Below are 26,522 nucleotides of genomic sequence, written 5' to 3'. Positions count from 1 at the left end.
GTAATGGCGACACTAATGGGAAACGTAGCATTTTTATCGAAGCGACGCACCATTTCTCCCAAAGGGCCTGAGAAGGGCTAGCCCCAGTGAAGGAACGCGGGGATGGGATCAGAGTTTGTGAGTCCAACTACCAGTTTTAGTGTTTGAGACTGCCATCTCGAATCGATATAATAACATAACATGTCAAGAACTATTTGTCTTAAATATTAGGTTTTAACAATCGATGGCACTTTTTTTTTGTTAGCCTGTTACAAAACTGATTCGATGACTAGTATCATCCAGTAGGTGGTACCATGATAAAGCAATACAAAACAGGCTCAAACATACGTGTTAATTTCACCAAAGATACTTTATTGTTCATTTGTAATCGGATTAAATAGTTGCATTATTTTTAAGTCGAGCAATGCTTTTGGGTTATTTGATCAACATTTGGAACAAAACAAGTACTGTACCTTGACTTTATTGCAGCAAATTCTCAAGTCGTGTTCAGCACTTGCGAACACTGTAAATATTCTCATTAGAAATACACGCTGCGTAGGCCTTCCTCTCTGTCGACTCAATACAACAGTAGTTCGCTCAAATAATTAACAGTTCATACATCCTTGAACATACTGTACACACAAACTGTACACCCATACATACAAAATATTACCCTCCGTATACGAGAGGGACAAAAACATCCGGTTATCTTCGCAAGTTTAAAAAAATGCTACATGTGTACCAAACTCTACAAAAGCATCCATTCATTCAATGTCACAATCCAAGCGCATCATCAAAATCTCCATCGGCATTCTACTAGCACCTGTCATTAAATTAAGCCCCTCCACAACTTGAAGAAAACGTTTCTCCCCACAACGTTAAATCAAAACACCGTACCTGCTGAATCATAATTCTTCCGTTTGTCCTTCTTCGCTCGGCGACGATGGTGTTAGCTTATGTCACAGCGTTTGTTGTTGTAGACCAAACTTTTGGTACATTGCGGATTAAGTGGCACGTCTTAAAAAGAATAACTCTGTTGTGCGAGTTAGCCTATGTCGGTATACGAAGAGTGAAGGGGGTCGAAGCGATGCATGTGTAGCCTACTGGACACGGAACAGTAGCGCTGTGGTAATTACAGTATTTACAGTTATATAATCGCACTTTTTGAGATGACATAATGTGATGGCGCTCGGCATGACACACGTAGCCTACAATACAGTTTAAATAGTTTTGTTTTTTCTCCACTTGACACTTCACAACAAAGGCAGTTACACAAGTAAAACAGGGCCACCGACTGCACACTTGTTTAAAGTCGGTTAATATTGAATATTTTCCGTGACTGGACTGCCAGTCCGTACGGACAGAAGCTAGTTAAGGTTGTTAAAGGACTGGGCACAGCAGGTTTTATATCGCCTACTCTTTAATCCATCGCTTTAGGGGACGCATTTAGAAGTCGCTACGGTAGGCATATCTGTCCACCCGTGCTCATCCGTGAATTCTGCTCGGGGCTACACATGAGATCTTATTAATGAGGTATCACCGCAGGCGTAGGCAATGGTAAATAGGCTAGTAGTTTAACTGTGACAGTTTTGTATGGAGGTAGGCCTATTCGTTTTTCCCTTTCTCTAAAGGCGGTGTTTTGAAGTCGTATAAATACTTGTATTACCTATTAAAATAAATCGGATATTATTTACAAAGCAGCCGCACGCCGAGATTCCCGTTTTAACACCCAATTCATCGCGAGAGACGATCCGTCTATTCTCTTTACCTGTAATGTAGCGATATCGACGGGTTTAGAGAAGATTTCATGTTGCTGTCAGTTGGGTGGTGATTTCTATGAATAAGGTTTCATAACGGAAGGGTTGGATAGATTCGCACCAATTCGCCTTTTCCTGGCCGACACAAAAGTTGGCAAGCCTGCTTCAAGACCCAGCTGTCAAACTCCCTTTGAAAGGGAAAGTTTTCACAAACCGCTACTCAGTGCGTATGAAACATTTACGAACGCTGAAAAATGACAAACGCTAAAAATAAACTTGACGTTTGAGTGCTTAAAGATCTGCAGCCAGTCGCCAAGACTCCATCACACACTAACGGACAAAACGAATACCGCGTCACGTTACTCACCACCATTCTCCAGTTTATAAAAACATGAAAACATTTACAATAAATATAAAATGAACGGGTAAAATATGAAATAAATAAATGTGTAAATCAGTGGCATCCCGACACAGTGATGTTGAGAGGAAAACATCCCAGGTGATTTGAATTCCGTTCGCACCGTTGTGCTGGGTGTAGTAAAGCGAGGTTTTAGAATTAGACGCAGTTCCTTCATCACTCTCTCCTCTCTAGTTCTCCTGTCCGCTTCCTTCTTCTTTATTCCAGTTCCCTCCCCTTGTCCCTCGTTTCTATTCTCCCCCTGTTCCATCAGTCTTTCATTCATCCCTCTCTCCCCTCTCCTGCCACCCTTTACCCCATCACCCCCTTTTATTCCTTCATTCATCCCTTTCTACCCACTGGCGGGGTACAGTCCAGTGTTCTGGAAGGGTGAGTCAGGAGAGGGGGGGAGGAGTGTGGCGTCCCGGGCCGCAGCGGGGGGGGGGGGGGGCGGGAGGGGGGACAGAGGCCGTTCGGTTGGGCTCGGTGTCCGCAGGGGTTCTCACATCCTGGTGGCGTCTTCATCGGAGAACCGGCCCCTCCTTATCAAGAGCGGGGGTCTGGGGAGAGAGAGGGAGAACATCAGGGACGGAGGGAGAGATTGACGGAGAGAGAGAGGGAGAACGTCAGGGACGGAGGGAGAGATGGACGGAGAGAGAGGGAGAACGTCAGGGACGGAGGGAGAGATGGACGGAGAGAGAGAGGGAGAACGTCAGGGTCTGGGGAGAGAGAGGGAGAACGTCAGGGACGGAGGGAGAGATGGACGGAGAGAGAGAGGGAGAACATCAGGGACGGAGGGAGAGATGGATGGAGAGAGAGAGGGAGAACGTCAGGGACGGAGGGAGAGATGGACGGAGAGAGAGAGAGGGATGGGTACAGGCTTTGGCAGAGTCCTGCGGTGTCCAGAGAGAGGAACAGCCAAACGGTCCACAGCTTAGCGCAAACCATGCCAACACAAAAACACACATGCAACAATCAGCATTAGGGGAAGCAGCGCGCACAAACATGTTCATACACGCTCACACACACACATATGGACACACGCACACACACGCACGCACGCTTGGACGCACGCACACACTCTCTGCGTCCCGGTCATACGGTGCCATCCGACCTGGACAGTCGCCTTGGAGCTGAGACGCCCACTTGAGCCAATAGGAAGGGCCGAGCTGGGGTGTTAACCAATAGGAAGCGGGAGGAACGTTGGCAGCGGGGGGGGGGGGGGGGCGAGTCAGATGATTTCAACACCACCAATGGCATAGCAGAGGACACAGATGAACTTGATGGGGGCGTTGCCATGGTAATGTTGCGTGTCGGCACCCTACCTTATCCAGTACATTCCCGGGTGTTGGTAGTAGTCCAGAGAGCCGGATCTCTGGATGGCAAAGTCATGGTCCAGCTGAGCAGAGAGAGATTAAAGAGGGTTTTACAACCAGCCCTCCAGCCCCTAATGGCCACTGCGCTGCCAGACCCGCACACCCTCAACACGGCACTGTTAATAACCCAATTTTCTGAATGAAATATAACAGAAAAATGTTCAAATGGTAGTTCCCCTCTAATTGGCGTATACACTGAAAAAAATACATGTTTTGATTGATAGTTCACCTTCTAATTGGTTCACAATCTGTAAAAATACATGTTTTGATTGATAGTTCACCTTCTAATTGGTTCACAATCTGTAAAAATACATGTTTTGATTGACAGTTCCCTGATAATTGGTTCACAATCTGTAAAAATACATATTTTGATTGACAGTTCCCTGATAATTGGTTCATAATCTGTAAAAATACATGTTTGGATTGATAGTTCCCTTCTAATTGGTTCATAATCTGTAAAAATACATGTTTGGATTGATAGTTCCCTTCTAATTGGTTCATAATCTGTAAAAATACATGTTTGGATTGATAGTTCCCTTCTAATCGGTTCATAACCTAGACTGACACGGGATTTGGGTGTATGATACATCAGCATCCAGCACCATTTCACTGTTGAAGGCAATACACTGAAACATTGTGTAACATGTTTCTGTATTTCAACATTGTGTAACATGTTTCTGTATTTCAACATTGTGTAACATGTTTCTGTATTTCAACATTGTGTAACATGTTTCTGTATTTAAACATTGTGTAACATGTTTCTGTATTTTAACAGTGTAACATGTTTCTGTATTTCAACATTGTGTAGCATGTTTCTGTATTTCAACATTGTGTAACATGTTTCTGTATTTAAACATTGTGTAACATGTTTCTGTATTTTAACAGTGTAACATGTTTCTGTATTTCAACATTGTGTAGCATGTTTCTGTATTTCAACATTGTGTAACATGTTTCTGTATTTAAACATTGTGTAACATGTTTCTGTATTTTAACAGTGTAACATGTTTCTGTATTTCAACATTGTGTAACATGTTTCTGTATTTTAACAGTGTAACATGTTTCTGTATTTCAACATTGTGTAGCATGTTTCTGTATTTCAACATTGTGTAACATGTTTCTGTATTTCAACATTGTGTAACATGTTTCTGTATTTCAACATTGTGTAGCATGTTTCTGCCAAATCCAAAACCAAAATGATGTTGGGTACGCATTTTTTAACAAATGCTTAAACTGAATTCCTTTGATGTTCACACTTGTGTTTATAAGTTTTTAACCCAGAGGGCTTATATAAGCTTTTAGTCCATTTCTGTTCAGTTTTATAACACCACATCATCCGAATAGCTGTGCCTGATGCTGTGTCTAATATTTGTGTCTAACTTCTAACTCGCAAAAAGCAATTTAAAGTCTCCCAAAAACTGAATTCATGACCTGTTCTCTCTCTTTCAATCCAACCATGAGATTTTGAGATGAGAAAACACGGACATCATTAGGTCTGAGAGAATGCTGGATCTACCAGAAGCTTGCAAAACGGTTTTGATCTTGTTGGGTTTTTGATCTTGTTGGGTTTTTGATCTTGTTGGGTTTTTGATCTTGTTGGGTTTTTGATCTTGTTGGGTTTTTGATCTGTGTGGGTCTTCGGACCATACATAATAGCCCTGCCATCTCCAGCTCAATAAATACTGTGCCACACTGATCTCACAGGCAGGAAAGAACATAAACCCTGACGGGTTTGCTCAACAACAAAAAAACCCCAATTTGAGTCACATTTGAATGTTTTACTGCAGTTTTCTCAGAATCCCATTCGACCCCCATGGGACACAAAGCAATTACACAGATGGGCTCTGAGCTGACTCCAGAATCTACAGAAGCCAGAGCCAAACACCTGAGCTCTGTGACTGTTACTGTTTTACAAAGCTTTCATTTCCCAAAAACTGTTCCCAGCATCCTCAACTAATCCTGTGCGGGTCTGCGGGGGCAGGTCTTACGGAAATGACGGACACCCCAGCTGTGGTGCTGTCCGGTTTGGGGCTGGTGTTGAAGTGCTTCTTGATCTTTCCGGCGACGGACAGCTGGTGCTCGTTCTCCGGCAGACCCCCGTCCTGGAGGGAGGGAGGGAGGGAGGGAGGGAGGGAGGAGGGAGAGGAGACACCAGGCCTCCGTTTAGACTACATGAGGTGGTGTAAGTGCATTTCACATGCTGCTGGTGTGGGTGAATTCTCCCCTGCTTTCTTGATTATCAGATGAGAAACTATAAACTATTTGCATTATGAGGAAACCGTGTTGAAGGCTGTTTGTAGTTCAGTCAGTGTTGGAGGATGGCGGCCATGTTGAAGGCTGTGTGTAGTCAGTCAGTGTTAGAGTATAGTAAACTCACATTGACCCAGGGGTGCTGCAGGACCTGTAGAGCCGTGTACCTCTGATCTACCTCCACCTGCAGCATCGACTGAATCAGCTCCTGCAGAGGACAAGAACATACACACGCATATGAGTACCAGACTGACACACACACCTATACATACATACATACCTACAGCTATACACACACTCATAGTCATACCCACACACGCTGGCAAACACACTCACATTTCATACACAGACACACATCCATACACATTCATACGTGCACATGCACACGCACAGTGAGAGACGGCCACACACACTCACACACACACACACAGACACACACGTGCTCACACACACAGACACACTCACACACACACACACACACACACACACACACACACACAGACAAGGACAGATCCACAGACGTCTATAAGTGCGTATCAAAGCAAAGCCTACCTTGGCACTGTCTGAAACATTGTCCCAGTATGGTAATGGGAAGTCTAGTTGTCCCAGAAGAATCTGATCAAAGAGTACTTCCTGGTCTTCACTACTCCTGCAGAAATGTAAACAAGAAAATTCACTCTTTTTTTACCATCAATAACATGATAGGACAGCATGCATCATGGTTTATAATGGATGGCGTCGCCATTTCACGTTGAAAGGCTTTATAACGAGCCCACCTGCTGATCCATTATTGGGTTGTGCAGCATGGTTTATTGTTAACGAGGTCTCTGATTTGTGTTGCTGACTTTGTCATTTTTACATGTTTACACTGGATGTTTTATATTTTGCCTTTATGGGCTCTTTGTGTACTGTCTATGTGTGAATGCTTTTATGGTGTTGAAATACTGTCTCTGTTTATGCAATGTACTATTGCATTTGGTCTTTGCTGCCGACAACCCAATTTCACCCTGGGGATAAAGTATTTATCTATCGGATCTGTCTATTGATCGATTAACCGTAGAGTACCCTGTTAAATCCAGGGACACCACTCCAAAAGGGCACTGGCAATTAGTTTATGCAAATCCTCTCTGAATTATTACATATACTTCTATATTCATGTACTTGAACCTGAGATATACAAGTTGGACTCCCTATAGAAAGCAGTATCCTAACTGCAGACTTATTGCTGTTTATATCTAGAAAGCTTTTTTCCCAGCAAGCGAAGGCAAAATCTAGATGTCTAAAGGGGAGGAAATCTAGGCTGAGAGACATTTTGACATGAACAGACAACTAGGTTAAACCAAATATAGCTCAAGTTTTTTTACCCGGATATAGCCTGGCTACATTCTAGTCGGCTAGAAGACTTCACCTTTCAACCAGGGTTTCTCCTGAGAGCTCCTAGATGCTGTTTCACTGGCTCTTGGCCAAAAGAAACGTTCACTGGGTTCTGTTTTTAACGACCGGCAAACGGCTTGGGAGCGGACACAAAATGGCCGCCGAGGCGAGCTGAGATGCCTACCCCCGAAATGGAGGGAAGCCGCAGAGGAGGATGTAGGTGATGACGCCAGCCGCCCAGATGTCCACCTTCAGGCCGTACCTGCAGAGAAGAGCACGCTGTGGTCAGGAACGGGGCGGTACAGACCACTCACAACTGGGGCCTGACATTGAAGTGGGCAACATATAAACAGGAAGTGGGAAATACACGTAGAGGAAGTGGCCCACGCACTCACCCGCTCTCAGCGATGATCTCTGGTGCTACATAGGTAGGCGTCCCACACACAGTATAAAGGGGCCCGTCCACCGCTGTGGCCAGGCCAAAGTCGCCCAGCTTCAGGGACTTGCTACCGTCTTGGTGTTCGTAAACCTGAAATACAAAAAGTGTATACAGTATGTATTGTTGCTAGTCAATGACAGTGAGACATAAACTTCTGATTTGAAGTTTTTGGCTAGCCGGATGTACTGCAAAAAAGTAGAGCGTTGGCACTTGGATGACAACTACTTTGGCTGTTGAATAAACAGGACTTTGCATCCATACAAATACAAAAATGGAAAATTTGGAATTTTGGCAACGTTAGTGATGGCAAAAATATTATTTTCATTAACATTTTGGACATAAGACATATTATATAGTTTGCAGTATCCTGTGAATGAATTTTAATTTGTTTATTTCACTGTGGTTGTTGAATAAACTTTATTTCACATCCATCCGAATATAATTATGGCATATTTTGAATTATTTAACATTTCGGGTATAAGGCAATAATAGTGTTCTCTAATTTGTGGTTTTTCCATTGAAACATCCCTTTCATCCCAAATGTCTGGAGACATATTTATCTCATATTTATCTCATATTTATCTCATATTTATCTCATATTTATCTCAGTGCAGCAGTTGTGTAAACACGGATTTACATCCATCCAAAAAAAAAAAGACATCTACAATTTTGGCTTTTTTATGTTTCAAACATAATTTTGCTGTTTTTTAGTGAAATAATTTTTTGTCATGCTTCCTGTTTTTTCCACCCACAAAGAAGAGGTCATTTTTCTGCCGAGCAGCAGACAGGGAGGTGGAGAGATGGAGAGTGAGAGACAGCGCAGTGTGGAGAGATGGAGAGAGAGAGTGAGAGACAGCGCAGGGTGGAGAGATGGAGAGAGTGAGAGAGACACAGCGCAGTGTGGAGAGATGGAGAGAGAGATGCAGAGAGAGAGTGAGAGACAGCGCAGGGTGGAGAGATGGAGAGAGTGAGAGAGACACAGTGCAGGGTGGAGAGATGGAGAGAGTGAGAGACAGAGTGCAGGGTGGAGAGATGGAGAGAGAGAGTGAGAGACAGCGCAGGGTGGAGAGATGGAGAGAGTGAGAGAGACACAGCGCAGTGTGGAGAGATGGAGAGAGAGATGGAGAGAGAGAGACAGAGTGCAGTGTGGAGAGATGGAGAGAGTGAGAGAGAGCGCAGTGTGGAGAGATGGAGAGAGAGAGTGAGAGACAGAGTGCAGGGTGGAGAGATGGAGAGAGTGAGAGAGAGCGCAGTGTGGAGAGATGGAGAGAGAGAGTGAGAGACAGAGTGCAGGGTGGAGAGATGGAGAGAGTGAGAGACAGAGTGCAGGGTGGAGAGATGGAGAGAGTGAGAGACAGAGTGCAGGGTGGAGAGATGGAGAGAGTGAGAGACAGAGCGCAGGGTGGAGAGATGGAGAGAGAGAGTGAGAGACAGCGCAGGGTGGAGAGATGGAGAGAGTGAGAGAGACAGCGCAGTGTGGAGAGATGGAGAGAGAGAGTGAGAGAGACACAGCGCAGTGTGGAGAGATGGAGAGAGTGAGAGAGACAGCGCAGTGTGGAGAGATGAGTCACTCCATTCATCCACACGCCGGCAGTGATATCACAGGGCCCTTGGCATCTTTAACCAGGCAGATACAGTACACACCTACACAAGCATACATACACACACACACCTACACACACTCACACACAGAAACACGCATATACACACAAACACACACATGCATGCATATACACACACCCTCATACACACATACACAAACACAGACACACGAACATACACACAAACCCCACTCGGCTGAACTGCTCAGATCAGTGTGGTGCATTCCCCGCCCCTGAGGGCCTGTGCTAGAATGTTCCGGTGACGAGGCCTTCGCGGATGTGGGCCGGACTTCCGTCCTACCCTCCAGGCCAGGGACAGGGGCGCGTGGGCCCAGAACAACCCTCCACCACACCGCACACTCCCGCCTGCCCACCTGACTCCTGATCCAGAACAACCCTTCACCACACCGCACACTCCCGCCGGCCCACCTGACTCCTGATCCAGAACAACCCTTCACCACACCGCACACTCCCGCCTGCCCACCTGACTCCTGATCCAGAACAACCCTTCACCACACCGCACACTCCCGCCTGCCCACCTGACTCCTGATCCAGCTCTGTCAGAGCAGGGCTGAACCAGACAGGACCGTACAGTACTGACTGCTGATCCAGCTCCGTCAGAGCAGGGCTGAACCAGACAGGACCGTACAGTACTGACTCCTGATCCAGCTTCATCAGAGCAGGGCTGAACCAGACAGGACCATACAGTACTGACTGCTGATCCAGCTTCATCAGAGCAGGGCTGAACCAGACAGGACCAGGACCAAAACAGTTGCCAATTGCAGCTCATTGTGTCTTGAATCTTTGATCTAAACTTCCCACAGCTGTTACTTTGCACACAGTGACAGGGGTGCCCCTGGGTACAATTTTGGGCCCCATGAAAAGATCTGAAATTGGGCCCCACCAACCTAGAAAATCCTATGTTTGAATATTTTATAAAGGCCTCTGTCAGTCTGTGCCTCTAGAATCATCCTAATTTGATAATAATGTTCACAGCATAATATAGGATCCTTTTTTATTTTTTGCAAAGAGCGCCCAACTGAGGAGGTTACAAAAAAGATACCGGACACACTTCAGGCCAGTGATATAAAAGAGGACTAAATCCGTGCTCAACAGCCAGGATGATAATAAAGGATTCCTTATCAAGAAAAAGTCACTGGGGCTAACCTGAAATAACAGACAGCCGGAACGCAGAGAGCTGACATTGATAATGAATGACATGGCAGACATTTTGAGTGGCAACGCTCACCAGCAGGTTCTCTGGCTTGATGTCTCGATGGACGATGTTAAGGCAGTGCAGGTACTTGATGGCGTTGGCCAGGTTGTGCAGCATACCACTGGCGTCGCGCTCTGTGTACTTGTTGGTGGAGGTAATGGCGTCGAAGAGGTCGCCCCCCTGTGGGCAGGAGTGGTAACACCACGGTTAAGCACTTGGGTGGGAAACCCACTGTCACCTTAAGGCAATGGCCTCAAACCCGTTGCCACGGAGGGCCGTGTGTATGCAGGTTTTCAATCCAACTAATTAATCCTGCCTCGGTTGATTCCAGTTACTCATTCAGCCATATGCATTCAACTGCATCAGAGCAACAGTTGTTATTTAGACACAAACAACACATTTAACTTCATGTGCATTATTTATGTGCAAACCTACAGCCCTAATCCAGCAAATAATTGAACTAATTACATAACAAGGATCTGAGGCTGGAATAAAAGGCAGCATACGGCACTTAGTTTGAGACCTCATAACAGCTGTGTGTGCGATGGGAGGTTCTACAATAACAGCTGTGTGTGCGATGGGAGGTTCTACAATAACAGCTGTGTGTACGATGGGGGGTTCTACAATAACAGCTGTGTGTGCGATGGGTTCTACAATAACAGCTGTGTGTGCGATGGGAGGTTCTACAATAACAGCTGTGTGTGCGATGGGAGGTTCTACAATAACAGCTGTGTGTACTATGGGGGGTTCTGTAAGACCATGAACTCCACCACACACCTCACATTTGAAAGGCTTGTAAACACAGGTCCAATTCTGAAGAAAAGATCTGAGGATCTGTGGATCTGAGCTCTTGTGAAAGGTGAGATGTATTTGTGGACTTGAGTTCTTGTGAAAGGCTGAATGTTGTTGTGGATTTCAGCTCTTGTGAGAGGCTGAAGTTGTTGTGGATTTCAGCTCTTGTGAAAGGCTGAATGTTGTTGTGGATTTCAGCTCTTGTGAAAGGCTGAATGTTGTTGTGGATCTGAGCTCTTGTGAAAGGCTGAAGTTGTTGTGGATCTGAGCTCTTGTGAAAGGCTGAATGTTGTTGTGGATCTGAGCTCTTGTGAGAGGCTGAATGTTGTTGTGGATTTCAGCTCTTGTGAGAGGCTGAATGTTGTTGTGGATTTCAGCTCTTGTGAAAGGCTGAATGTTGTTGTGGATCTGAGCTCTTGTGAAAGGCTGAAGTTGTTGTGGATCTGAGCTCTTGTGAAAGGCTGAATGTTGTTGTGGATTTCAGCTCTTGTGAGAGGCTGAAGTTGTTGTGGATTTCAGCTCTTGTGAAAGGCTGAATGTTGTTGTGGATTTCAGCTCTTGTGAAAGGCTGAATGTTGTTGTGGATCTGAGCTCTAGTGAAAGGCTGAAGTTGTTGTGGATCTGAGCTCTTGTGAAAGGCTGAATGTTGTTGTGGATCTGAGCTCTTGTGAGAGGCTGAATGTTGTTGTGGATTTCAGCTCTTGTGAGAGGCTGAATGTTGTTGTGGATTTCAGCTCTTGTGAGAGGCTGAAGTTGTTGTGGATCTGGGCTCTTGTGAAAGGCTGAATGTTGTTGTGGATTTCAGCTCTTGTGAGAGGCTGAAGTTGTTGTGGATCTGAGCTCTTGTGAAAGGCTTAATGTTGCTGTGGATCTGAGCTCTTGTGAGAGGCTGAAGTTGTTGTGGATCTGAGCTCTTGTGAAAGGCTTAATGTTGTTGTGGATCTGAGCTCTTGTGAAAGGCTTAATGTTGTTGTGGATCTGAGCTCTTGTGAAAGGCTGAATGTTGTTGTGGATTTCAGCTCTTGTGAAAGGCTGAAGTTGTTGTGGATCTCAGCTCTTGTGAGAGGCTGAAGTTGTTGTGGATCTGAGCTCTTGTGAAAGGCGGCAGCAGCGATGGTCCTGGCCTATTTCTCCATGCGCTCGCCGTGTCTCTAAATCCCCTCTCTCTCAGAGCACAAGTGGAGCAGACGCTTTAAATAGAGCCGTCCCTGCTCCGCCTGCTTCGGGCCGAGCAGAGCGCGTTAGAACGGGTCGCTGCGGTACCGCTCACCCCGCACCGGGCCCAGCTCTCCAGATCCATCTGAGCTGAGATTGCCTCCGAGTGGGAGTACCATGGAGGAACGTGTGTGAAGGGGAGAGATTCACTAGAGCTTATAAACTCAGGTTAGCTCAGCTGGTCAGGTGTGTAAACTATGTGTCACCTGCTTGTAAACTGAATGATGTATGAACTCTGTAAACTGAATTATGTATAAACTGATGATGTATGAACTGTGTACACTATGTGAATGATGTATAAACTGTATGAATGATGTGTAAACTCTGTGACTGATGTATAAACTCTGTAAATAATGTGTAAACCAATGTATGAACTGTGTAAAAGATGTGTAAACTGTGTGAATGACGTAAACAGTGTGACTGATGTATAAACTGTGTAAATGAAGTGTAAACTGTGCAACCTGCAATAGTTAACAGTTGAAATGATGTGTCATTCACACCTTCACACTCCAACAGACTATTATCTTCCTCATCCCTCTACTCATGTTCCCCTACCTCCACCCCCCTTTCTTTCTTTCTCTGGTGAGCTTTCCACACCAATGGGTGACATTTTCTGTGGGAATTTTTCAAAAATAGCTCCATCCTGTTACAGTCAATGATCGCTGCAGTCAGTGTGGTGCGGTTGCTAGGAGACTGGCTTTTCTGTCATGCGAGTGTTCGAGCCGTGGAGAGCTTTGTTGTGTCTATGGGAGATTTCTGCACAAACATGGCAGTGACCCTTCAGGTTGTGCCTGCTGCGGGAAAGAGCATGAATTCATGAGCACACCTATTGTGAATGAATGCTCAATACTCTAAATAATGTATCCTCCTTTCCTCCACTTGTTTCCTTCTGCCATGTGGAAGTATGGGGAGAGGAGGCGAGTGGAGGAAAGGAGGATATATTTATAAACATGCATGAGGGTGAGGGGGACAGGTGAATGATCCGGACGGCGGGGCTGTACCGTGACCAGCTCCATGACCAGGTAGAGCTCTCCGTAGGTGTGGTGTGTGAGGGTGTGTGGGACAGGGGAATGTTCCGGAAGGCGGGCCTGTACCTTGACCAGCTCCATGACCAGGTAGAGCTCTCCGTAGGTGTCCATCTCCTCGATCAGCAGCACCACGTTTGGGTGTTTCACCCGCCGGAGGATCGACACCTCGTTCTGGATCATGTGTTCCTGGAGGGAGAGGAGCCAAAGAGTCACAATCTCACAATCTAATATTTTTCTCAGAATTAGGTATTACTTTAAGAAATGCGCTGTGTCACATGAAACAGGACACTCGGCTAAATGAAAACGTAGTTCAAGTCAGGACAGAGGAGTGGGTGGGTGCCGAACAAAACACTGAAATAATTAATAGCTCTGGAAATGAATTAATAAAATAAGTATCTCAGATGACATTCAGAGACAAATCCTCATCAGTCGCCTTCTATGAGATTATTATTATCAGGGTAATACTATACAATAAATGTACATGAATTGGCATGTAGCTGTTAACTAACTAACTACTAAGATCTTTCTTTCCCTATTCTGTACAGCTGTGTTTATGTATTTGTACATCATTAATTCATGTACACCTCAATGCCATTTCATATTGGAATGAACAACAGTTAATGTATTTGTTGATGGTGAACTAATTAGAAATAATTTGACTATGGTTAGCAACTGTATACACATTCATGAGGCTAATGCAGTAATACATTAAATAATGAACAAACAATTTCATGCTTAATGAATGTATTTGTACAGCAATTTATTCATGTTAACAATTGCATTAGTTAATGCCAATTCGTGTAGCTTATGCTAAAGTGTAATCATTACTCTAACACATAGACACGGGGAGAACATGTAACCTCCACACAGAAAGGCCCTGGCAGGGACTCAGACCCAGGACCTTCCCGCTCTGCCCCACCATGCCACCCTGAGTTGCCGGTTCGATCCCACCCTGGGTGGGTCGAAGTCCCTAAGCAAGACACCTAAACCATAAATGCTCCTGACAAGCTGGTTGGTACCTTGCATGGCAGTCAATCACTGTTGGTGTGTGAGTGTGTGTGTGAATTGGTGAATGAGAAGCATCAATTGTACAGCGCTTTGGATAAAGGCGCTATATAAATGCAGACGTTTACCCCGTTTACCCCGTTCTTGCCCCCGGCTCCTCACCTTGCCTCTGCACTTGCCCTTGTTGATGATTTTGAGGGCGTACTCCCGCCCGGTGGACCTCTCCACGCACTCTCGCACCACGGCGAAGTTCCCGTCTCCGATGGTCCGGCCCACCTTGTACCGCTCCGCGATGGAGGCAGGCACCTGGGGCTCCTCTGCTGCCATGGGAACAGGGAGACCAATCACAGGTCAGCTGCTGCTATTGTGCGGGAGTAAACGCTGCTTGTATCAGTGTTTTTGTAGAGACAGTTTTTACTAACTGATCACTTAGCCATTGATGTTTTTTTCGTAGAGGGATTCATAAATAGGATGAGATATTTTTAACTATTCTGTGTTTGTTGAGTCTTCTTCAAAGCTACCTGAAGTCTCTCTGACTGTCTAAACTCCCGGCTTGGTGACACAGCTGGCTTTTAGCAGAGAAAACTGGATACTGAGCTCTGCTAAAATGAAAAGCGCATCTGTCTTTCTGAAGAGAAATACACTCAGTCTGCGCACTCACAGGTCCAGAGTCCTGACCCCTGTCACACACATCTCTCTGTCCAAACCCTACCTTCTGGAGCAGTGGTCATTTCAACAGAGCAGTGTAGCCAAACCCCCCTAACAACCGCCTGTAGCCCTCTCCCCATCTCCATGAAAACCCCATCCCCTTACTCAGTCTCCATGACTACTGTATTGCAACTAGCCTCCAATCTCCCAAAAACTCCGGACTGCCCCACCCTGTTTCATCTAGCCCCTCCAAGAAACCCCTGGCAGTGACATCATACCTTCACTTCCTGTGGCATCGCCTTCGTCCAATGAGCTGCAGACTTTGGTGGAGAGGGAGGAGCCTGCTTCCTGAGACTCCTGAGCGGGGTGTGGGAGAGAGAGAGACGGTTGTTATGGCTACTCACGCTAGTCTTTACACTAAGCGGGAAATTAAAGAGCTATGCAGACTAAATTAAAAAGTGTGTGAGAAAAAAAAAAACATAAGACGTTCCTCCAGAGATCTCATTAGCAGCACGCGTCGCTGATGGCTCTCCTGAGGACTCCACAAAGACTGAGTCAGGAACAGGAAGCTGAGGAGGTACTAAGACCATACCTGCCTTGCACAGCCTTAGAGACTTTTTTTTATTTCAATACTGCATGGATTTATTTTTTAATTCAACTGTCATTTTTAGTTCATATATTGCTATAGAAACGGTGTCAAACTTATTTAGACATCTAGTGACTAAAATAATTCAGAATTTAACCACACAAAGCACTCCAAAAACCAGCGGCCTGACACCTCGTTCCTAAACAAACCTCCTCTCATTTGGAATCTGACCTGGATCAAATAGGTAATTGCTCTGGATTCAAGTGCTTTTCTGTGCTCAATTGATCTTGCCTGGTGCAATTGAGCCAACCAAGAGGACCACAAGGTGGGGTTTGCACTTTTTGAGAGTATTTCATAGGTTCCAATGCACCAGACAAGTTCGGTAAAATGTGGAAATCCAAAACAATTATGTATTTGACTCAGGTCTGTTTGGAATACATTTTCTTACTGGCTGATGTAAGCACTAAGACTTCAGTGTGGCGACCTGCCATGTTCGCTGTTGATGAAGCAACCCAATGAAACGGGAGACAAAACAATGGCAATGACTCATGGGAAACTGAGTAAATAAACAATCGGGCGTCCAAATGCAAATGCGGGGGAAAAAAACACCAACTCCCATCCTGCATCCTGTTTACAATGTTAGGCAGTGCCAATATCCTAAAAGACACAGTGTACTGGCATGAGTAAAGCTGGCAGTTTAAGTCAGACTGTCTGGTACAGCTTGTCCTGAGGCTCAGAGTGCATTCCCTTCATACCTGTGTGGTTCTGCCGCGGTTGTTTTGACGACAACGAAAGAACATACATCAGTTTCCATGGAAACCACTTAATAAATGCCACTAATGATCTCCACCCCAATTCACCTAGCCAGCACTCCAAAAGAGAGCACATCTTGTTCCTCCCGTGTGGAGAACGCAGCAAACTCTACACAGACGGACTTCATTAAAACAAACACAAACCGTCACACTTCACAATAAGGTTCATGAATTGGCACAAACTAATGTAGTTGTTAACATTAATTCATGACGGACAAATACATTAACTACGCATGGAATTAAGGTTTTATTAGTTAATGTATTTAACTGATAATGTAATCGTTACATGCATATTTATACATTAGATTGAATACATTGGTTGAACTTATAATTAGCAAATACATTAACAGTTTTTTGTTTTTATTCCAAAATGAGTAACGTAGTTGTTAATATGAATGAATGTACAAGAAAATAAACAAATTGGTACAGATGAACTTCTCAGTAGTTAGTTAACCTTTAATGCCAATTCATGTCACCTTATTGTAACCTGTTACCAAAGAAACAAACCAAGTCAAAACCAATAAAAATATATCAGTGGTCTTTATTTACTAAAGTGTATTTTCAGCATGAAATATTACTGACACAATGAGAGTATTAAAAAAAAAAGCACCGTTATTTACAATTGGAAAAAAAGTACTACATGTGTAACAGAAACACAGACATACTCAAAACAGCCAGTATGCATCTACGATTTTCACAATGACACGTTCTCTCACGCTTTCTAAAACAAAACATGATGATTCCAGCCACCAGTCTTCACGGCAGGTACATGTGTGACACCTTGTCTTAAGGAAGCTGATTTATTCAACATTATTTCAGTGAAACAGCAATGAGGTAGGAATGCTAAATCGTAGTGAGACCAGTGATTTCCTGTCCTGCACAAGATGCGCTCTGCCTGACAACCCGTGGAAGAGTGTTTTTTTAAAGAGTGTTTTCTAAGTCAGTACAGTGTTCTCATTGGAGTGTTCAGTCGAGAGCATTCTAGTCACATATTTGTGACCTCCCACCTTAAATTAGGCTTAGTAAAGAACATAGTAAGCCAGGAAGCCCAACCAGCTATGCCAGCTCACAGCCTCAAGAGAACAGGCACTGTATAGCACTTTCCAAAACCCTCCATCTCCTCTTAGAAAAGTGAAATCTTTACTCTTTTCTGAAGACAGCTCACCCCTCCTCCCCTGCCAGCTCTATCGTTCATCCATCATCTCCCTGTTTGTCTACGGCACTGATGTTTGCCCATGTTTTCATCTTGGCTGCAATCTATCTTTCTGTCTCTTTTTTTATCGTCCAAATGGAAAAAATGCATACTTGCCCAATCCCTCCCCCTGCCTCTGCACTAATCCGATTGATCAGTGGACTGATCGCAGAAGCCAAGGCCATATAAACCTGCCTCTTATGAAGAGAAACTCAGAACAGGGGCGAAGTTATTGCATTACGCCCCAAACTCTCATATGTCCTACAGACGGGCGTCCGGCGCAGGAAATGAACGCCCAGCGAGTGTCGCGGCCGGCTCAGCCCCGGTGCATCGTGGGTAGTAGACAGCGGATGCGTAGACCGTTCCCCCTCTGAAGGCGGGGTTTACTGACCCTGCCTGTCTCTGTTCATCAGAGCGGGAGACAGACGCCCCATCGCTCAGCTGCCGTTTGTGTAACACAAACACCGGCAGACATAAAGCCCAGGTTTACAACGCCCAGCGGACACGCCCATTAGCATCACTATAGACTTCCTGTCCCAGCTGGGAAACACACACATTTCAGCTTCCTGTCCCAGCTGGGAAACACACACATTTCAGCTTCCTGTCCCAGCTGGGAAACACACACATTTCAGCTTCCTGTCCCAGCTGGGAAACACACACATTTCAGCTTCCTGTCCCAGCTGGGAAACACACACATTTCAGCTTCCTGTCCCAGCTGGGAAACACACACATTTCAGCTTCCTGTCCCAGCTGGGAAACACACATTTCAGCTTCCTGTCCCAGCTGGGAAACACACACATTTCAGCTTCCTGTCCCAGCTGGGAAACACACACATTTCAGCTTCCTGTCCCAGCTGGGAAACACACACATTTCAGCTTCCTGTCCCAGCTGGGAAACACACATTTCAGCTTCCTGTCCCAGCTGGGAAACACACACATTTCAGCTTCCTGTCCCAGCTGGGAAACACACACATTTCAGCTTCCTGTCCCAGCTGGGAAACACACACATTTCAGCTTCCTGTTCGTCTCCACACGCTCAGTCTCACCATCGCAGGAGAGCAAGCGCCCTCCCTCTGGCGCCTGTACGTCAGGGGCGTCCAATCGAGGAGCAGGTTTGGGCTACGCTTTATTTTATTGGCTGTTAATTACCTAGTGTTTACTGGGTAAATGCCAGGTATTTAGGTTTAATTATTAGGTAAATATTTTATTATAATATATCATAATAAGTACTATAAAACAGGCTGTAAAATGTATTTTCATTGCGCTTAACATGTTTGCCTCATGGGACTTACTGTCTTTGTTTCACAGGAGCTACTTATCTCTGAAATCTAAATAGTTACCTAATAATTAAGTAGCTGGTATTTTAATTAAGTACCCAGTAAATACAAGGTCATTAGAGGCCTGTGAAATAGTGTTCACCCAGGTTTTTGTTCTAGCATAGCACTACGGCATGTGATTCTACTTATCAAGGTCTTGATTGAAAACTCATTAGTTCAATTAGTTCATTAGTTCAATCAAGATTAGTTCATTAGTTCAATCACTGGAAGAAAAAAAAAAGCCTGCCATAAGAGCATTAGCCTAATGCAACTTAAAATCATTTTTTTCTCTCAACTCAAATAGAAAATATTCGCTTGTTTAAAGTTTTTTTTTTTTTTTACCCCATTGACAAATCTGGAAATTAGTAAAACTGTGTCACCTCAATATTTTTGTCTGATTTAAAAGTTATAGATATGACTGAAATGAGACTGAGACTGATTTATTTTTTTGGTTTTTTTGTGGCGCAGGAACCTGGCTGGCTCCACAGTCTTATTTAAACCAGTGAAACTGAATGGTGTGTCAGCCTTCAGCGCTGTTTCTGCGGCTGGGTTCATTAAAATGGTGTCCGTAGGCTACATTACCGCGCTGTGTTCATCAGGCCTTCAGCGCCCCGGGCATAAACAGAGCGTTCCCGCTTTATATACGGAGACGTTCCGTCTTCCACCCGAGGGAAAACGGCGCACTTTAAACACTACCACACACACCTGAGCGAGACCTATCCAAACTCACTCCACCTGGCGTTTCTGAGGCAGGGGCTCTGCTGTTTCCACAAGCACACGTGTGTGTGCGTGTGTGTGTGCGTGTGTGTGCGTGTGTGTGTGTGTGTGTGCCTGATCACCGTGTGTGTGTGCCTCGTCACCCGCCCAAGGAGATGGGCTGCAAAATGAGGAATTGAATACTGTTTGGGACCTGCCAACCTCTATATATAATATATATAATATTCTAAAGTTATTAGCACGGGCATGACCAGTCAGATATGTGCATGAGAATGTGTATGACTGTCCCACTGAATCACCCTTCACCTGCACATTAAAACAAGGGGTCACACACATTTGAAAAAAAATTAATAAAAAAATAATAATAAATCCTACAAAATAACAAGCATGAACACGTAAAATTATAATAAATGAAATGAAAATATACAGATATCAGCACACACAATGAGAAACAAAAAAATAATAAACTCCACCATAGAAGCAGATGAGCAGTCAGAGGAAGCAGCACACTGGCATTGTGGGATAGGTGGCTGTGGGTGGGATGTCTGTGGGAGATTGGGGGTACCCCACTGTGTTCAAACAGCGCTGGGCTTGATAGCACCGCGGAGAGAGTGAGGTAGAGCCGCAGGAGAGCACAGAGCCCTGCAGGGGGCTGCCCAGAGCATGCTGGGAAATCCTCAGGGTGCCTCGCTAATGCTCATTGTGCTGCTTCCGTAATGACAACAGTCCCGTGAAGGTGTGTATCCACACACAGACACACACACACGCATGCACACACACACACGCATACACACACACACAGGAGATGCCATGAACATAACTGCAGGAGCATGCAACTCAACACTGTACAGACTGAACAGGGAAAAGTAGCGGCAGGAGAAATGAACAGGTGTCTGACACTGAGATAATGAGATGACATCACAGCTACCGGATTACAACTGTCTGGAAAGCCCTGTGTGTGTGTGTGTGTGTGTGTATGTGTGTGTGCCTGCGTGTGGGTGTGTGTATGTGTGCACATACATGCCTGGGTGTGTGCGTGTGTGAGGTTGTGCACGTGTGTGTGTGTGTGTGTGAGGTTGTACACGTGTGTGTGTGTGGGTGCATATGTGTGTGTGCACGTACATGCCTGGGTGCATGTGTGTGTGTATGTGTGCACGTACGTGCCTGCGTGCGCGCGTGAGTGTGTGCGTGCACGTACGTGCCTGCGTGCGCGCGTGTGTGTGTATGTGCGCACATACGTGCCTGCGTGTGTGTGCGTGCGTAAGGATGTGTGTGCATTAGGGACACTGCGCCTGTCTCAAAGCTGTAAGATTACTGCTGAGCTCCTGTTGCTTGGTTTCGGGGAGATCTGTGTAGGATAAACGCCAAAGTGTAGCATGCAGCCAAATCCATCCACAGATCACTGGCCTTCCTCCAGCAATGTCCCCATGTTTACGCCTGACTGCGCTGGCTTTCTCCTGTTCCCTCCATGTTTAAACATTAACTGATTATCCAACCACCGTGCATTTGAATTCCGTTTTCTTATATATTCATAAAGAGCGTTATCTGCATCATTTTTACATTAATGCCACAGATATAAAATCTGTATACTGTACATATATTCTCTGAGAGGGAGGGAGAGAAGAAGAATGTTGGTGTTGCGGTTTCTCAGCCCACATGTAATAATTAGCCCTCCTCTCTTGTGCTACTCAAACTCGATTCAGCAATTTTGTCTTGTAAAACGTTCCACTGAAAACTCCCACGGATGTGCAGGACTGGAGTCAGTATTGGCAAGTCCTGCAGATACATATTCACCCAGGACAAGCTGGTACAGGGCCCCACACAGCCAGGGCGCCTACATCCCACAATTCACCTCAAACGTCCAGAGGTTGCCGAGGGGAAACGAGGTTGTCCCGCTGAGACTGCTCCACCAAGCCATCCCCTAACCAATCGTTTTAATCTGCCGCTCAACGAGGAGAACTCTGATTGGCTGCTCAGCTCAGCGCGGATGTGATTCTGACAGGCACAGCCAATAGGAAGACAGAATGTCACTGTGGCTCTGGGGGGGTCAGTTCTATTAAGCCTCAGTCAGATCACACAATATACTGACATTAAAATATATAATTAATTTCTTAAACTGATTGAACTAAAATTAAACTGACCTCCCACCTAGCTCTGACGAGATCCCGAGTGACTCACAGACGAGGGTGCTCCCACCCCCCCACAAAAAAAAAATCCTGAAAATGTGTCTTTTCTCCAGATTACCCTCAGAGAAATCTCTCCTGCTCCCTGCTCTGTATGCATTGCACTGTGGGAGATGAAAGAGAGGGTGGGTGTATAAATAATGTAAGAGGCACATTCGGAGTTCAGATCTCCACTGAGACGGCTGATTGGCGTGCCTAAAGGGGGGAGAGGGGCTAGGGGTGGGGGTGTTGGGGTTTTGGGTTTTGGGTGTGGGGGTGTTGGGGATGTTGGGGTTTTGGGTTTTGGGTGTGGGCTGGGGGTGAAGGGTTTTGGGTGAGGGGTGGGGGTGTTGGGGTTTTGGGTGAGGGGTGGGGGTGAAGGGTTTTGGGTGAGAGGTGGGGGTGAAGGGTTTTGGGTGAGGGGTGGGGGTCTTGGGGTTTTGGGTGAGGGGTGGGGGTGAAGGGTTTGGGGTGTGGGGTGTGGGGTGAAGGGTTTTGGGTGAGGGGTGGGGGTGTTGGGATTTTGTGTGATATGACTGAATATCAAACAGGACCATATCACACCGCTGTTTGCCGTTATTGCACCAGTGTTGAAACACCACTCCCCTGGGCCTACGTCATCAGGAAGAATTGTTCTTAGTTTTCTCTTTATCTAACTCTCCTTCTTAAGAGTGCAAAGGTCACAAACACTGAACGCTTAGGGACAGTGGATATACAAAGACTTTCTCACACTCCAGCAGGCAACCATGGAGAGAGATGCTGAGATACAGCCGGTAATCATAGAGAGAGATGCTGTGGTAACCATGGAGGAGAGATGCTGTGGTAACCATGGAGGAGAGATGCTGTGGTAACCATGGAGGACAGATGCTGAGATACAGCCGGTAACCATGGAGAGAGATGCTGTGGTAACCATGGAGAGAGATGCTGAGATACAGCCGGTAACCATGGAGGACAGATGCTGAGATACAGCAGGTCATTTGGGAAAGAGAAGCTTGTGGCCTGGTTTCTATGCTGCACAGCTGTGCAGATGTGGAGGTGCCAGAGGGGAGTGAGCAGAGAGATCACGTGACAACCATGGACAACAAGGGTTGGACAGGAAGTAGAGCAGCTTACACATTTTTGTTCTGACAGGAAGTAGATGGGCAGAGTGGAAACAGAGAGAGCTTCAATCAGCTGCTTCATTACATTGCATTATTGGCATTTTGGCAGATGCTCTTATCCAGAGCGACGTACAGTTGATTAGACTAAGCAGGAGACAATCCTCCCTTGGAGCAATGCAGGGTTAAGGGCCTTGCTCAAGGGCCCAATGGCTGGGCGGATCTTATTGTGGCTACACCAGGATTGGAACCACCGACCTTGCGTGTCCCAGTCATTTACCTTAACCACTACGCTACAGGCTCTGTCTAGCAGAGCGGAGACAGAGAGAGCTTCACTCAGCTGCTTCAGCTCCGATATGAAGCAGAGCGGAGACAGAGAGAGCTTCACTCAGCTGCTTCAGCTCCGATATGAAGCAGAGCGGAGACAGAGAGAGCTTCACTCAGCTGCTTCAGCTCCGATATGAAGCAGAGCGGAGACAGAGAGAGCTTCACTCAGCTGCTTCAGCTCCGATATGAAGCAGAGCGGAGACAGAGAGAGCTTCACTCAGCTGCTTCAGCTCCGATATGAAGCAGAGCGGAGACAGAGAGAGCTTCACTCAGCTGCTTCAGCTCCGATATGAAGCAGAGCGGAGACAGAGAGAGCTTCACTCAGCTGCTTCAGCTCCGATATGAAGCAGAGCGGAGACAGAGAGAGCTTCACTCAGCTGCTTCAGCTCCGATATGAAGCAGAGCGGAGACAGAGCTTCCCTGAGCACCAGAGCAGGGGATCATCGCTGGTTGCTAGGTTACTTGCTGGGACGACTGGGGTGTGTTATGTGAGGATTACTCCACTTAGAATATTCCAGAATCAGAAGACAAGCGAGCGAGAGAGGAAGATTAGAAGATGCATAGAGAGAGAGAGCAATAGAAGAGGGGGGATAGAGACAGAGAAAGAAGACATTGGAATAGAAAGAGAAATGTGTATATGGGAGAGGTTGTTTTTTTTGTTGCAGAATATGACCCAGTAATCTGGCAGATGGCAGAGGAGCCGGACGCCATTTTGGCTCTTGCACGGTGCCCCTGTGTCCTATATTCTGACTCACAGAGAAAGGCAGCAAACAAGCCCTCACAGATTCCACGTGCCCAGAACATAGCCAGCCTCGCATTCTTCACACTGAACATTCTGTCTCCTCAGCCACAGAATCTGAATCATTCAGTCTGATTCATATTCCCGAAAATCCATTAACGAGCTACAAAAACATCATTAAGGGGCACAACCACTCTTCCCTGCCCTCTCCCACCGATTGTGGAGCGTCCTTCCCCGGTGAGTCAGGCTGTCTTCCACAAATATCTAAAAACTGACCTTTTCTGATGTACCACAGTCTGAATAAAATCATAAAAACCAAGCCTCCTCCTAGACTGAGGTGACCGTGATGCACACGTGTGAGGTAGACTTGCATGCAGGGCTTCAGCTAAATCCATGCTGAGATGTAAGGAGTCCAAAATTGAGACGCGAGACCCAGGCTAACATTAAAACTACACTGGAAAAAAAATGTCTGTCTTAACCAGATTTTTAGTGTCGTAATGATTTTTTTCTCTCAAGCGGAAAAGTTATTGTTTGCTTCACAAGTGATATTTTCTTACCCCATTAGCAAATCCTGAGTCAAAACCGTCTCACCTCATTGGCAATAGTTTTGTCTTATTTAGCAAAAGAAGGCCATTAACAGCCTCTGCCCGTTTACACACTCTGCCCGTTAACACACTCTGCCCATTTACACACACTGCCCGTTACACACACTGCCCGTTACACACTCTGCCCGTTTACACACTCTGCCCGTTTACACACTCTGCCCGTTTACACACTCTGCCCGTTTACACACTCTGCCCGTTAACACACTCTGCCCGTTAACACACTCTGCCCGTTTACACACTCTGCCCGTTTACACACTCTGCCCGTTTACACACTCTGCCCGTTTACACACTCAGCCCGTTTACACACTCAGCCCGTTTACACACTCTGCCCGTTACACACTCTGTCTGATAACACACTCTGTCTGATAACACACTCTGTCTGATAACACACTCTGTCTGATAACACACTCTGCCCGTTGACACCCAACCATTTGGCTGCACCAGTTTAAATCTATACAGCCTGTTCTGACCTGTTCTGACCGTCGGATTGTGGTTTCCTGGCCCGAGGTTGTTCCGGGCGAATGGGATTCACTGAAGGACAGGACCATTTAACAAAGGCCAGTGGAGCTCACGGCAGAAATGAAAAGCGTCAGTCTGTAAAGTGATAATTCCGAGGTCGGGAGCTGAATTAAAGGCCTTGTGGTAATTATGTTCCCATTTTAGGTTATGCCTCTCTCCGATAACATACCGCCTGAAACTGCTCTTCAGCTCTGTGGGTATTGAGTTGCATGCTCACCTTAAAGGGACATCCATTTTAAGATTGTACAACATTTCTCCATAACTACATTCTGCATTACATTCTTTACCTAACCAGAAACCACCAAGACATTGCATCGCTGCCAAAACATGGCTTTGCATCTGATCTTCTATCCACCATAGAGGTCTGGACAGAGTTCCGCACACTGGCACCATAGAGTGACCACTCTAAGAACACTAAGGATTGTGGGAACTGTCATTGGCTCCTCCAACATTCTAGTTCCGGTGCTCAGCGTTCTAGGCTGTGGTTTCCCAGGGCAACCCTGTCCATCTCCTGGGAAGACATAAGGCAGTCTGTTAACATTCGTCTGGGGAACAGGGGGAGTGTGTGTGTGTGTGTGTGTGTGTATTTGTTGGCACATAAACAGTGCCAGTCTGAGTAACTCACTTCTGTACCCGTTGCAGTTCACCAAACACACATCAATATTAATCACTGTATTACTCCGCACCATCACCACAGAGCGCTATCAAACCCACACCGGCATAAACGCAGAAATTACCCATCACATTCAGAACATATCAGCACAGGCTTAGAGAGGCTGAGGGAGAATGTGTGGCACTTTGAGCTGAATCCACGCTGTCCTGTGGCTATGCCATTCCATATGCTCCAAATCCACACCGAACGCCTCGGGCTGGACTGAGCGTGCCCACACGCCGCTCTCCGATTGGTCTACTCCGAGTCCTACTTTACCACCAATGAAGTAGCCCCAGACTTCAATCCCCCTCCTGCAATCCCAACCACCTGCGTAGGTAACTGGGTCAGGCATCTGTGAGCGCTATCTGTGAGTGCTATCTGTGAGAACCTTGCACTGCTTCAGACTGCCAATGGCACTGGGTCTGAAACGTTTTAATGCCAGGACCAGAATTAGACATTTAGGACCTTTAAGGAACCCTTCCAGTGCACATACTAGCATAGCCTAATGGAGCACAGACTCATTCCAGAACCCACCTCACCCGCGCCCGCCAGGCATTCTGGGTAGTTTATGAAACACATCTACGGTGATGATGGTTTGGATGGTAACGACTGAATGATTGACCTACGGTTGATGAAAATGATGTTTGGGAAATAAACGTAAGAGATGAGTAGTCGGTGAGTGTGGACAGGTGAGAAGGTGTGTGTGAGAGTATGTGTGTGGGAGG

The 26,522-nt window shown here is 46.0% G+C and overlaps 1 protein-coding gene across 2 annotated transcripts in view; it reads right to left on the bottom strand.

Moving 5' to 3' along the window:
- Window positions 1-330: 330 nt before the first annotated feature.
- The window catches only part of dclk1a (doublecortin-like kinase 1a), an 89,701-nt gene continuing 63,509 nt past the window's right edge, over window positions 331-26,522 (bottom strand). Inside the window, exons 7-17 of one of the 2 annotated variants that reach the window (XM_061247498.1) lie at window positions 15,353-15,431; window positions 14,589-14,746; window positions 13,488-13,607; window positions 10,420-10,566; window positions 7,526-7,659; window positions 7,315-7,392; window positions 6,309-6,405; window positions 5,884-5,964; window positions 5,495-5,608; window positions 3,459-3,532; window positions 331-2,693 (exon numbers count right to left, since the gene is read on the bottom strand). In XM_061247498.1, the coding sequence (XP_061103482.1) occupies window positions 2,636-2,693; window positions 3,459-3,532; window positions 5,495-5,608; window positions 5,884-5,964; window positions 6,309-6,405; window positions 7,315-7,392; window positions 7,526-7,659; window positions 10,420-10,566; window positions 13,488-13,607; window positions 14,589-14,746; window positions 15,353-15,431 (1,140 nt within the window). In that variant the 3' untranslated portion in view covers window positions 331-2,635. The remainder of the gene's footprint in view (window positions 2,694-3,458; window positions 3,533-5,494; window positions 5,609-5,883; window positions 5,965-6,308; window positions 6,406-7,314; window positions 7,393-7,525; window positions 7,660-10,419; window positions 10,567-13,487; window positions 13,608-14,588; window positions 14,747-15,352; window positions 15,432-26,522) is intronic. The other variant, XM_061247499.1, reaches the window with a different exon arrangement.

This window comes from Conger conger, chromosome 7 (genome assembly GCF_963514075.1).
Source record: "Conger conger chromosome 7, fConCon1.1, whole genome shotgun sequence".
Lineage (NCBI taxonomy): Eukaryota > Metazoa > Chordata > Actinopteri > Anguilliformes > Congridae > Conger > Conger conger.
Note: the sequence above shows the minus strand (reverse complement) of the source record. Positions and strands in the feature narration are given on the sequence as shown.